At 40.5% G+C, this 13,472-nt stretch overlaps 1 protein-coding gene across 2 annotated transcripts in view; it reads left to right on the top strand.

The window, feature by feature from the left end:
* Positions 1 to 851: 851 nt before the first annotated feature.
* LOC149316450 (adhesion G protein-coupled receptor L4-like) overlaps positions 852 to 13,472 on the top strand; it is a 143,122-nt gene continuing 130,501 nt past the window's right edge. For both annotated transcript variants that reach the window (XM_089515515.1, XM_089515514.1), the window contains exons 1-2: positions 852 to 1,416; positions 4,024 to 4,188. In XM_089515515.1, the coding sequence (XP_089371641.1) occupies positions 1,290 to 1,416; positions 4,024 to 4,188 (292 nt within the window). In that variant the 5' untranslated portion in view covers positions 852 to 1,289. The remainder of the gene's footprint in view (positions 1,417 to 4,023; positions 4,189 to 13,472) is intronic.

Raw genomic sequence — 13,472 nt, 5'->3', positions numbered from 1 at the left:
ATATTCTGAGAGTTGTCGTGCAAAATGCAACTTTCACAAGTGCTTAAAAAAAATGAAAGAATTAAAAGGGATTCTCAAGCAATTGTATACTGTCCAAAAAGTTCCTTTCCATATACTTTTTCATTTGAGTGGCAGATAAGATTTTTAACTAAGGTCCACATCAATCAACGTCTGAAAAGATAATTCAAGGAGATAACAAAGACAACATGGTCCTTTCTTCTTCTCCCATGTGCACAGAATGTTCTATATTATTCCAATTACATCATTCTTTTTGACTGCAGTCATGAACCTACTTATCTGGGAGTAAACCCCACTGCATTCAATTAAAATTTCTTCTGTTTGGCTGTGAATAGATTTCCTCTAGAGAGATTTATAGGGAACTTTCAAAGAATCACAGATTATATCTATCCTAGCAGGAAATAAAGTACATCTTATTTACATATATAAGATGCATAGGTGTGTGTGTGCACTTTTTTGTATGTATGTGAGTGTATTATTTTTTTCTCCACTCTGTTAAAGTTCCAGATCTCTTGTTTATCATCTTCCTCCATACAAAAGTGAGTATTCTCTGCCACTCTTTTCATCATATAATTAATATTACATCACCTCCTTTAAGGCCTCAGTATCCCCTTCTCTTGCTTAAGCTTTCCTGCTGGCCCTGAAATTCCATGCTGCACATTCAGTTTCCTGCTTTTTTCCTCCTACAGCTTTATATCTTTGTTTTCCACACAAAAGAACTCTCAGTAGATTTCCTGCACCTCCTTCTCAGGATGCTGCTCTTAAAGTGACAGAATTTCAGAGATTAGCTGGGATAGCCTTGATAACAGAGTCAACAGAACAGAAAGTAAACACAGATTCCACAAATCTGGATGGGATATGCGAACCCTTCACAACCTTCAAGAAAAGATGATGGGATGCTGACAGCTCCTTTACCTCTTCTAGTGATCCCTTTGTTTTCTTAGTCTACAGCCATCCAAGATCAAGTGATCTTCATACAGAGGGCTATCTCAAACTTTCACCCTGATAGGGTAATATAGCTATCTCTTTGAACCTTCTGCATCTCTTCCCTGTGTCCTCCTGAAATCTTCAACTTGGTCTTTAACTGCATCTCCTCGAATTCTGTGCTAATGTCTTTCCTCCACTCCAATCTTGTTCTTGTTTTTAACTCAGAACTGATTTGCTATTCATCATCTGCACCTAGTATGTCCTGCCCTTAAGATATTTGCAGACATATTGAATGGCAAATAGCAGCATAGGAACACCAGTTTTTTCAGAACTTCACCCTTGCAATGGCCATGTGTGGGCGTTTTGCACATGATCACACTTTCTCAAGCAAGTTCAGTTTGTTTATCATGAAAGGACTCAAGACTGAGCATTTTATAGAAGCATCACCTATGAAACTTCTGCTGCTCTTAGGTAGGTAATTTATGTATGTATGTATGTATGTATGTATGTATGTATGTATGTATTATAGTTAAGAGTAAAGGGAAGAGTAAAGAAAAGTATGTTTTATAGCTTTTGAAAATGAGAAATGGTGGCGGTGATATATTCATTAAAGACTTTTAAACATCCATTGATATAATAATCTCCAGATTTGCAAGGCCCACTTCAGCAAACAAACTCTACAGTGACTAGCAAAAGTGGGCATGCAAGTCATTTCCCTTCTAGAGGGACAAGAATTTCACTTATGAATTTTGGTTGTACCTTGAGAAGACAGAGGTATTATTATAGTGAAATACTGCAGTATGAATGTTATGCTATTTGTCAAGGAAAACCACATCACACTAATGGCCAAAGTCTTCTAAAGAAAAACTTAAGAAGTTCTCTGTAGGAAAGAAACACATTAATAATGCATAATGCAATAGAGAAACAGAAGACCTGAATTATATATTTACAAAGTTGTTTAATCTTAACCTTTAAAACATTTTAGTCATTATTATTCATAGAAAGCAGCTTCTGTTTTTGCTGCAGTAATTAATCTTTCATTTGCAACACTAGGATCCAAAAAAGTGATATGCAGGTATATTAGGGAATTGGAAAAATCTCTCTTAACTGGTCATTTTCTCAAATTTAGGATTTAGAGTCCTAAAAACTTTTACTAAAGAGTAAGTCTCACTGAACTAAGAGAAGAAACATACCTAGCTTGTTCTGGCATATACAGTCCTTTTCAATATGTAATTTATTGTATTATTCAGAAAATTTATTTGAATTCTTCATTTTAAAAATATCTTGGAGTGACTGACATAAAATAGCAATATAAATAGCTATGATATAAAAATTAATCCATAATTTAAGATTTTTGTAAAACAACCTTTAGATGACACAAAGTTAAGGAACATTTATAAACTTGTTCCTACACCCCAAGTGAAAAACTGTATCTGTAACCTATGTTGTGGACTTGAAAACCAGTAAAGTTTCAAAATGGAAGTTGTGATGGCATGCATATGTTATCTTCCATTGGGGCACTAGTGATGTATAAAAATTTCATTTTAAAATGTTTTAGGAAAAAAAATGTCGCTCCTGTTATTTGCCTTCTATGCTTTGTTGTTTGTATTAAGAACTATTTTCCTATTTTACCACATACAAGGAAACCTCAAAGTATAAAGTTAAAGATCTGTGGTGATGTGCCTTATTTTTTATATTTGTGAAATACACACTAAAGGAAATTCAGAATTCTGTTGGTTATCTCCACAGAATTTTCTCCTCTTGACCTGTCCTCCATGAGGCCCAAAATTTCAGACTGAACTTTCCCAAATCTTCAGCATCAGTTTGTGGGCAAATGGGGAGGAAGTCTGCAGTGGCCAAAACACATTTCCCACCCAATTCTGCTAGAATTTGTTCCACTAATGGAAGTTACCAATGGATATTGCAGTTATATCATACACAATGGAGCTTAACAGATGTATGTCAAAGTATGTAAATACTTTTAGCACTGATTCATTTTATTTTAGAGAATGTGCCTTCTTCCAAGAAATGGGATCTCTGAAAACTATGCCAATATCTTTATCAGTGACTTGGATGACATAATTGGGGGCATACTTATAAAATTTGCAGATGTCACCAAATTAGGAGGAGTAGCTAATACCTCAGAGGACAGGACCAAAATTCAAAATGACCTTAATAGATTAGAAAGCGGGGCCAAAGCTAACAAAATGATTTTCAATATGGAGAAATGTAAGGTACTGCACTTAGGGCGGAAAAATGAAATGCATAGATATAGGCTGGGGGGACACTTGGCTGAACAAGACTACATGTGAAAGGGATCTGGGAGTCCAAATAGACCACAAGTTGAACATGAGTCAACAGTGCGATGCAGCAGCTAACAAGGCCAATGCGATTTTTGGCTGCATCAATAGAAGCATTGTGTCTAGATCAAGGGAAGTAGTAGTGTCACTCTATTCTGCTCTGGTCAGGCCCCACCTGGAATATTGTGTCCTTTTCTGGGCACCACAATTTAAAAAGAATGTTGAGAAAGTCCAAAGGAGGGGGACTAAAATGCCCTATGAGGAACGACTTAGGGAGCTGGGGATGTTTAGCCTAGAGAAGAGAAGGTTGAGAGGTGATATGATAGCCCTGTTTAAATACTTGAAGGGATGTCATATTGAGGAGGGAGCAAGATTGTTTTCTGCTGCTCCAGAGACTAGGACCCGGAACAATGGATGCAAGCTACAGGAAAAGAGATTCCACCTCAACATGACAGTAAGGGCTGTTCGACAGTGCAACAAACTTCCTTGGACTGTAGTGGAGTCCCCTTCCTTAGAGGTCTTTAAACAGAGGCTGGATGGCCATCTGTTAGGGATACTTTGATTTACATTTTCTGCATGGCAGGGGGTTGGACTGGATGGCCCTTGTGGTCACTTCCAACTCTATGATTCTATGTCTCAACCATGCTTTCACAGAATCATATATTTTTTAGAATGCATGGCCTGATCTATATATTTGTTATTGTTGCTGTGCCTTCAAGTCATTTCTGACCTATGCCAATGCTATCACAAATTAACATTTGTTTTTAATTCCACATAGTGTTTATATCTACACTGCTGGACCAGAGCTACTCAACTCAGAACTGTACCAAGCCATGTCATGAGCATGCACAATGTGATGTGCAAAATGGCATCCAAGGTTGTTATTGTCGCCCAGGATTTACTGGACCTGGCGTGAATGGACCAGGCATAACTGGCTGTTATGGTAGGAATAATGGTTTTCATGTTGTTTCTTACAATGCCATGCTTTATTGTATCTTTTCTTGCATTCTCATTAGCAATCTCTTTATGTGCTTCAAGCATGAGTTAGCACAGCAAGGGGAGGTTTAATGGTTCATTTAATTGTGTTTCTGTGAAGTTTATCGCACTGGGGTGAAAACATTCCCCAGTGTATTCTAACATGCCCGCGTTGGGGCGCGCACGGAACGTGACAGGAACACGATGGGGCCAATAACCCCATTTTATCGCACACTGGAATGCCGCCTTTGCTGCCGGGCGTTCCAATCGCGTTCCCGTTGCATTCCAGAGGGCACCATTTCTGGGGACGCTTAGGAACAGTTCCCAGAAATGGTGCCCTCTGGAACTCAACGGGAACACAACTGGAACACCCAGTGGCAAAGGTGGTGTTCCAGTGTGTGATAAAATGGGGTTCTTCGCCCCATCGCGTTCCTGTCACGTTCCATGCACGCCCCCGCACGGGCACATTAGAATGCACTGGGGAACGTTTTAACCCCAGTGTGATAAACTTCTTTGTGTCTGCATTTTCAGTGTGTTCTGGATAATTAGACTCACCACCAGCAGAATTATTGGAATGGTGAGAATTGGTAGGACTGGAACACAGTTAGGGCCAATGAGAAACAAAAGGGAGGCACCAGCATATTTGAGGGAACAACAAAATTTGCAGAAGTCTTTTTAAAATCCTCAAGAGATCTAATACCCTTCCCTCAAAGGAAACAGCCCAACAAGAGCTTCACAGTCAATAACCATGAGAGGCTGAGTGTCATTATTAAAATAAAAACGGGAACTCAAGGTAGGAATGATGGAAAATGAAACAAATATTCTGAAATAGGGTATCACTAGATGGTTGCTTAGAATCCTGAAAAAGAGCATACCTGTCAGGAGGTAAGGGAACAGTGCAAAATTGTGTTGCCAGTCCCATTTATTTTACCTGTAAAAACATGATCTAAAATAAGCTTGGGAGTTCTTCAGGTAAAATATTTGAGGGATTTCACAGCAAGAACAATGAATGTGGCTAAAATACTTGTGGTTTTTTAGATGTTCTACATAGTCTAGGTTATCACTTGATATCACCTAAAATGAATCTGTAAGTGAACTGAGTTATCACTCACTTAGGGAAAATAAATCAGAACGTAGTAAATTATATTGTCACAGTCAATATCCTTGAGAGGTTGACTGTCATTATTAAAATAAAAATGGGAACTCCAAGTAGGAATGATGGAAAATGAAACAAATATTCTGAAATAGGATATCACTGGATTGTTGCCTAGGATCCTGAACAGGGAGATAATGTTCCTCCCAATATCAAGAAGGAGAAAAAGAGGTGAAAATGCAAACAAATCATGTCTTTATCACCTGTGTATCCAGAATTTCTAGGTAGCATTAAGTACAAATATACACATGCAGACTGCTGCTGCACTGCAAAATTAATGCAGTTGGCACCACTTTTTAACTATCATGGCTCCATCCTATGGTATCCTAGAATTTGTCATTTTTGTGGTGTATCAGAGCTCTCTGACAGAGAAGGCTAAATATCTCACAAAACTACAAATCCAAAAGTCCATATCATTGGGCCATAGCAATTAAACTGCTGTTGAACTGCAATAAGTGCAGATGCAGCCTCAATGAAGGTATTTCCAAAAAGGGAACTGCTGCTTTCATCATTTCCATTTCAATCAAGAGGAATAGCAATAGGAACAACAAAATCTTATCACTTACAATGATTCATTTCACAATAAACATACAATTAGTCACATGATAACTACACTCAACCCTCTACATTCATGGGGGTTACAGGCATAGGACTTCCACAAAAGTGGAAAAAACACAAAACTTCTCAGACCCCAAACAGACATAATAAAGATTCCTGTCAACAGTGCCCACCCATCAGTCCACTTCCCACCTGGCCACCAGCATACCTCAGCCAGATTTTAAACCCTTTTCCAGCCCCTAAATCTCCTCATCCCACTCCTGTTCATTCCAATTCATCACCTCTTAATCTCTTTCCAAAAGAGCCAACCAAGTTTTAAACCACTTTCCAGCCCATAGATCTCCCTGTGGATCAGGGCAAACAGGAGTGAGATAAAGAGATCTGTGGGCTGGAAAGTGGTTAAAAACCTGGTTGGCTCTTTTGGAAGGAAATTGAGAGGTGGTGCACTGGGATGAACAGTAATGAGGTGAGGAGTTCTATGGGTTGGAAAGGGGTTTAACTTTAAAACCTGGTTGGTTCTTTTGGAAGCAGGGGCAACTGAAAGGAGGAGGAAGAGGACAAGTCAAGCTAACTAAGCAGCAACTAAAAACCTGTGAACAGTCAAAACCATAAATGTCAAACCCGCAAATGTGGAGGGCTGACTGTATAACTTTACAAAGTGATGGCCTAGCTATTAGACATGCCTTTTACAGAGGGTGTTCTTCTCTCAAGCAGACACTATTCCAGTCACTTATTGCTAAATGTATCAACAGGTAACTCCATTTCAACTCATTGTTTAAAAATATTACTCCTCCAAGTTTCCAATTACCAGTACGTAGAAGTAAAAAAGGAGTTATTCTGACACATACCTAATGAAGTAAAATATGCTTTAAGACTACCCAGTACAAGCACATCTATGTTTTATTGGTGGAAAAACTAATTTTCTTTGCTGTTTTATCTATGTATTATTCTTTAAATGGTAAAGTAAGTACTAGCAAGAACAGCTCATTCCTATACCAGTCAACTCAATTTTCATTTTCCCAAAATAGGTTAGGGGGATGTTATAAAGACAAAACACTCTATTGCCCATATTGAGGGGTCCAGAAATAGTAAGTAAGCACATGGGCCCAAGCATCTTCTGAGTGTAATGGTCGATAACACCAACCTTGTTTGTGGGTATAATGTTTCCATTATTTTATTATTATTTGTGTTGGCTTCCTTGAACATTTTGTGCTGAAATGCAGGAAAGAAGTGTTTTAACTAGATAAAAATCTGCCTTTCCTGCTGCATTACACATAAGAATGGGGTAGCATAGCAGGACACATTCTTGGAAAGCAAATACATGTTTCTTGAAGGCAGCACATTGCACAATTCTGGTTAATATTCTCTATAGTCTTTTAAGAATGCATTTACCGTCTGCTTTTAATTGGATGGGATCTTAAAAGGATTAAGAGAAAGGCAGGATAGTAATTAGCTTGAAGCTAAAATATGTGGAGCAATGCTGTGTCTTAATGATATGTCGGATCTTGTGCTTTATGCACATATTTTTCTTTTCTCAGAGAAAGGCTTCTCATTCTGGAGATAAATGCCCACTTGGCTTCAATGTATAATCTTTGGTTTCTCATACAACAGTAGCTCTGCTATGATCAATGCAAACTCTCTTTCATGTACACATATAAGCTCCAGCTCCCCAAACACAGTGCAAGCATGTCAGTTAAAGAGGTGGTAACATTCACTGTTGCTGTCATTAGATCAATTTAACAATTTTGCACCTGTTCACTAATAACTACCTTTTAATGATCTCCTTAATGATGTTATTTACATACCCCCTTTCTCCACTTTGAGCTCCAAAGCTTTGTGTTGCAATAATCAAAGAAGCTAGAGTCCCTGTTGCTTTAAAAAGTAACACTCAACCTCACCAAAAAGTATGTTTTTTTCAGCAGGGAGAGATGACAGTTGTCAGTTCAATTCCTTGAAAGTGCAACCTACTATGAGACCAGGCCTTTATTTCTTGTTCTTTATTTCTTGTTATTTAAGCACTAAGTGGCATTCTGCTCACACTGGAAGAAATGTTCACATTTTCTTATTTCCTCTGCAACTGCCTTTGGCTCCTGAAAACGATGGACTTGGAGACATTTTAAAGTGAGGAGGGGCTAAAGGAGAAAAGAGAAACTAGCAAAGAATATTCTCCTCAGTCCCTTCCACCTGCAGGGAAACTCTGCTGGATTTCAGTGTCTTTTGTTCACAGGATGTAGCAATCTGGAAGCAATCTAGCAACTATAATATTCACCTGCTATTCTCCAGACTGGCAGTGATGGAGAGTGGAATTCATGTTGTTAGCTGTCATGTTGTTGTTAGCTGTCTTCAAGTTAGCTTCAACTCATGGCAATCCTCTGATTGAGACATCTCCATATAGTCCTGTTTTCAACCTCTGTGCTCTGTCCTGAAGTTTCAGGCCCACAATCTCCCTGAATAGTCCACCCACCTGGTATTCGGTCTTCCTCTCTTTCCCCTGGCTTCCACCTTTCCTTGCATTATTGTATTTTCTAATGAGCTATGGCTTCTCTTGATGTGGCTAAAGTACGATGGCCTCGGTTTAGTCATCTTGGGCTTCCAGGAAGAGTTCAGTCTTGATCTGTTCTAGGACCCATTAGATTGTCTTTTTGGCTGTTCAAGGTATCATTAGCACTCTTCTACAGCACCACATCGCAAATGAGTTAGGTTTTTTTCCCCCTTTCTTTTTCCTATATGCTTTCTTCTCTGTCCAGCTCACATCTGTACATGGTGATAGGGAATATGATGACTTTAGTGTTCATCTGTGTATTTTTGCTCTTTAGGATTTGCTCTAGTACCTTCATAGTTGCCCTTCCCATTCCTAGTCTTCTTCTGTTTTCTTGACAGCAGTCTCCATTCTGATGCATACAAGAAGAGAATGTCAGTCCAACAGGTGGGATCTTAAAGATCCAGGAATACAATCTCTGCCTGTATTCTGGAGTTATGGAATCTTTCCCCAGAAATCCTTTAATTCCTGCTTTTTAAAAAGGCCATTACACATGTCTACCACTGTTCCAGACCAAATATCTTCCCTTTCCTCCTGCAACTCTCATACTTCTTGGCTTCTTCTGCATTTGGTTCTTGCCTATTGCTCACAACAACAGGTTATAGGTCTCCTACTCCTTTACCTTTTTCTCTTTATCACCCATAAAGCATGACTAAGGACCAAAGCAGATGGCCCAGAAGGAGCAATCTCCAGCCACTCTGGCCACGATCACCCCAGGATCACGACAACCTGATGTCCCACTCCCAAAGCCCATGGCCCCCAATGAGTCACCACCAGCAGCAGATTAAATCTATTCCTTTTTCTGGCAGCCTTGGAACAGCTTCTGGCTGCTTCCGGGAGGTGGGGTGCATAGTCTAAACACCATGACTCTGAAGCAGCCGGAAGCCACTTTATTTGGCTCACCTGTTTCAGGTCTAAATATCTAATTCCCTTTCTCCCTTCCTACTTTTTCCTGTCAATAAATGAAATCAAGGTTCACTGGGCCATGTATGGTGCGGGGCAGGCTGCCCAAAAAGGGCGGCCTGCTGGTTGCCTAATTTCCTCTGGAGGGAAGCCGCAGCCACCAAACAGTGCAGCTTCCCTACAGAGGAAAAAGAACTCGGAAAAACCGGGTTCTTTTTGAGCCATAGGGGCAGCATAACAAGTGTGCCACTGGTGCACTTGATGCCGCACAGCACTAATATAACAATGGTGGAGCCTGTATACACAAGGCACTGCCATTGTTATGCTGCCCACACGTGCTAGGGTTAGGGACTGTGTGGTTGTGGCACGGTCTCTAACCCTAGAATCGGCATTGATATACCACTTGTTGGCGGTGTGTACCACACCTTCTTCTTACAAAGTATGCTAGTTAGAAGATTCTCAGTGCTGTAGTCTAAAAGACATCTTTCTAAAGCTCTGTGGGAACTATATTTCTTTCGTAATACCAATGAGTTTCTTTTTTTAATACTATTCTTTCTGTTATTTATGAAACTGCTCTTAGCCTTATGGCATGGAATTAGTCCACTTAGCAATAAATAGAGATATGATTGTCATTTGCCAGGAAAGTTCTTTAAAGTCAGAAATACTGCTGCTTTCTGTGCTATAGGACATAGAAGATTTTCATACCTGGCTCCAACATCACTCCAACGTGGCTCAATCATCACTCAAAGGTGGAGGAAACATGCATGTCTGAATGCCAGGCACGCTTCCTTAATCATCATGGAAACGTGGCTCCCTCTAGTGTCCCTGAATCATCACAAGGGGAGCGGATTTGCATTCATAGGAAATCTGCTCCACAGGAATGATCCAGGGACGCAAAGGAGGGAGCAACATTGAATGACAATTAAGGAAGCGCGCCTGGCGTTCAGACATGCATGCTTCCGCCATCTTTGAGCGATGATTGAGTGACGTTGGAGCTAGGTATGAAAATCTTTATAGAGTCTGAGGTATTTTATCTTGCAAACCAAGCAACCTGAAAGGAAGTAGATCAGGCAAAAATGTCAGTAAGAGCTGCTTCAAATCAGCACTGCATTTATGATTTTCATATGCAAATGAACCATTCCAATTTAAAGTACACAGGAAAACATTCATATCCCTGTAAACAGTAATATTTAAGACCAGTTTCTGTGTCCCTCTTACAATGTGCCATGACATTCAGAGATATGTGTGGTAGAAAAACTTCAGAAAGCTTTATTCCCCTTCGGCCACATAACATACAGTACTCACTTTGAGTTCTCATAGTGTGACTTGCCAAAAATGTTGTGTTAACATTTAATGTATATGCTCTACTCATCAAGCTATGTAATTTGATCATTAAAGGGACATATCACCATCAACAGTAAGACAGTCTTCTCTTCTAATGCTGTATTCCTTGCTACACTGTGAGAAAATAGAAGATATGTAGTTGGATAAACTAAGAAAGCAGAAAATATAAATCATATGTATGCACATGAAAAAGAATTAAGAAACGCAGGCAGATAGTTCTCTATTCTGTCTGGAAACAGAAAAAAAATACAGGAAAAGATAACAATACTGTTTAAGTATTAGGACCCGGGCAAGTGAATAAAGAGCATAAACAATGAAGAAGCTGGTTTGCTCTTATGACAGGAAGTAGCAGGATCCCAGTGTCTTAAGTTTTCCATTTGTGTGCATAGCCAAAGCTTAATGACACAGACACACAAAATATGTGCACCACGATAACAGGAAGACCTTCAAGGATCTAAAAGTTCCCAAGATGGGAAAGAATTCTCTCTGCCTGCTGGATGACTACTAATCAAAGGAGGCAATGCTAAGTAAATTGAATAGAACTTGGGGGGAGGGAGCACCCAATACTTTGGAAAAATACAGCTTAAGCAGTTTTGGCAAGAGTGAGGACCTCTTCCTGGTCTTACTGGGCCACAAACACACCAAAAACTTACAGCTGTGGAGCTTTTACTTTCTTTTTTAAATATGATTTTCAAGTTAAAGGTTAAATATACACACTGGTTTTATAATACTACTCAAAGTAGGGAAAGAGATTCAGGATGCAAAGAAAAGTGAGGAGGGGAGTCCCTTTCACTCTCATCCAGTAGAAATCCAATTTGCCCTATAACCAAAATAAAATTTGTAAGTAGGGAAAATTATCAGTTGTTCTGTCTTAATGGTGGTATATCCTCTCCAATAAAAATCAAGAATAATAAATTACTGAAGAATCACTGTGATACAATGTGAAGAATCAGGTGCAATCAGTTACCAAGATCTCAGGGCTTAATCCAAAGTCTTAGAACATACCCTCCTTTTACCAGTCTTCAAGGTGAAAATCTCAAAGCAAGAACTCTGTCGTGAAATAATATATTATGTACTTTGCTGTTGATCCATACTGCTGTAGAGTCGCTAGGGCAGTGATGGCAAAACTTTTAGTGACTGAGTGCCCAAACTAAAAGGACTTTCAGCACCAGGAGTTACCCGGTTCCAGCGGCGAGACTTCTGGGGAGAGGGGCTTCTGGGGCAGGACTTTCATTCTCCAGGAGTGGGACTTCCAGGGCAGAACTTCTTCCCTCCATCCTCCTGGGCCTTCAGCTGCCTCTCTGGAGACATCTAAAGGCCCGGGGGGGGGGGGAGTGAAGGGGGAGGTAGAGGAACAGCCGCACACCTGTTCCTCTTCTTCCCCTGCCTCTCCAGAGGCAGCTGAAGGCCCAGGATGCCCTCTGCATGCAATGCCTGCCATAGGTTCGCCACTACGGCTCTAGGCTAAATGCTTGCCATTACCTCTTCACTTCCTCTCCAGGTTTCTTAGGAGGACTGATAAGTACAGAAAAATACTGAGATGCCTCTGTATTAGGTGTCTATGGAGTTACTAAATACTACACTGCAAGACTGCTGTTTGTAGTTTTTCCAGTGTTCTTGTTAATTTTCCAAGTTCTGCTCCCACCTCTTCTACTCTAGCTAAATGGTGTAAGTCTCAGTATAGAAAGGCTTCTTCAAGTTTGCTTAGACATTTGATTTCTTTGGCCCGGTACAGACGGGCCCTTTGCGGCATGCCCATGACATGCTAGGGTTGCTTGGGGGGCAAGGCATGCACACACCCCGCAACCCTATCATGTCATGGGCACGCCGCAGCTGTGCAGCATCATTCAGATGGTGCGCGCAGTGATGATGTGCCAACAGCACAGTCTCCAAACAGGGCTGCGCCACTGGCACGTCACCGCACCATCTCTGGCACTTTGGGCTGGCGGAAGTGCACCACAAAAAAGGAGCCGCTTCCGTGCACTCCTTCCTTGCTGCACAATTTGGTTGCTGTGGCACTGCTGCGGAGCAAGGAAAGGCACCTCTTTTTGGTGCTCTGTACCATGCCTTTCTCTTTCTATTCTTGATTTTAATTCTCTCTCTTTGTCCTCTTACACTCCACATCCACAACTCCTGACTAAATATCTTCTCCTTCTCTTTCTTTCTCTCCACCACCATGTAATTCATCCACCCCATTTGCAATCCCTCCTTCATATTCTCTCCCCCTTTGCTTACCCTGTGTCTCCTTCTTTTCTTTCCTACTACTCTACAATGCAAAAGTGTAGGCATGGAGGGGACTGAGGCATTGTCCTCCAAATAAGAATTCTACTCTCAAATGAAATTTTCCTTTTATCTCTACATTCCTAACTTTCTAGAGAGTGACACACTGAAAATCATCCTCACTTAGGAGATTACTACACATTGCTTTTAAACCACAATAACAACTAAAAAAGACCACTTTTGGCAATACTTATCAGAAAACGACACCTCTGACTCATGTCTCTGAAATCAATGAGCTCCCAATCATGCTAGTTCTCAGATGGGGCAGTTGCATTACTGCTGGGGCAGTTGTGATATTGGCATTTTCAGGGTATCAGTGTCCCCTCTTCTCCCTGTGTTCCCCCTCGCAGGCTGATTGTTGGTTTTTTTCCTGTTTCCTTTTTTCTTTTCTTAAACTTAAATTCAAGCATCCACAGACAGCATGGCCACATTGTCTCCAATGGCAGCACATGCATGTGGCCATGCCTCCATTAGT

Source organism: Sceloporus occidentalis, unplaced genomic scaffold (genome assembly GCF_023333645.1).
Source record: "Sceloporus occidentalis isolate IW3139 unplaced genomic scaffold, rSceOcc1.0.p SCAF_3, whole genome shotgun sequence".
NCBI classification, from domain to species: domain Eukaryota; kingdom Metazoa; phylum Chordata; class Lepidosauria; order Squamata; family Phrynosomatidae; genus Sceloporus; species Sceloporus occidentalis.
The sequence above is the reverse complement of the archived record's forward strand: the minus strand, read 5'-3'. Positions and strand labels throughout refer to the sequence as shown.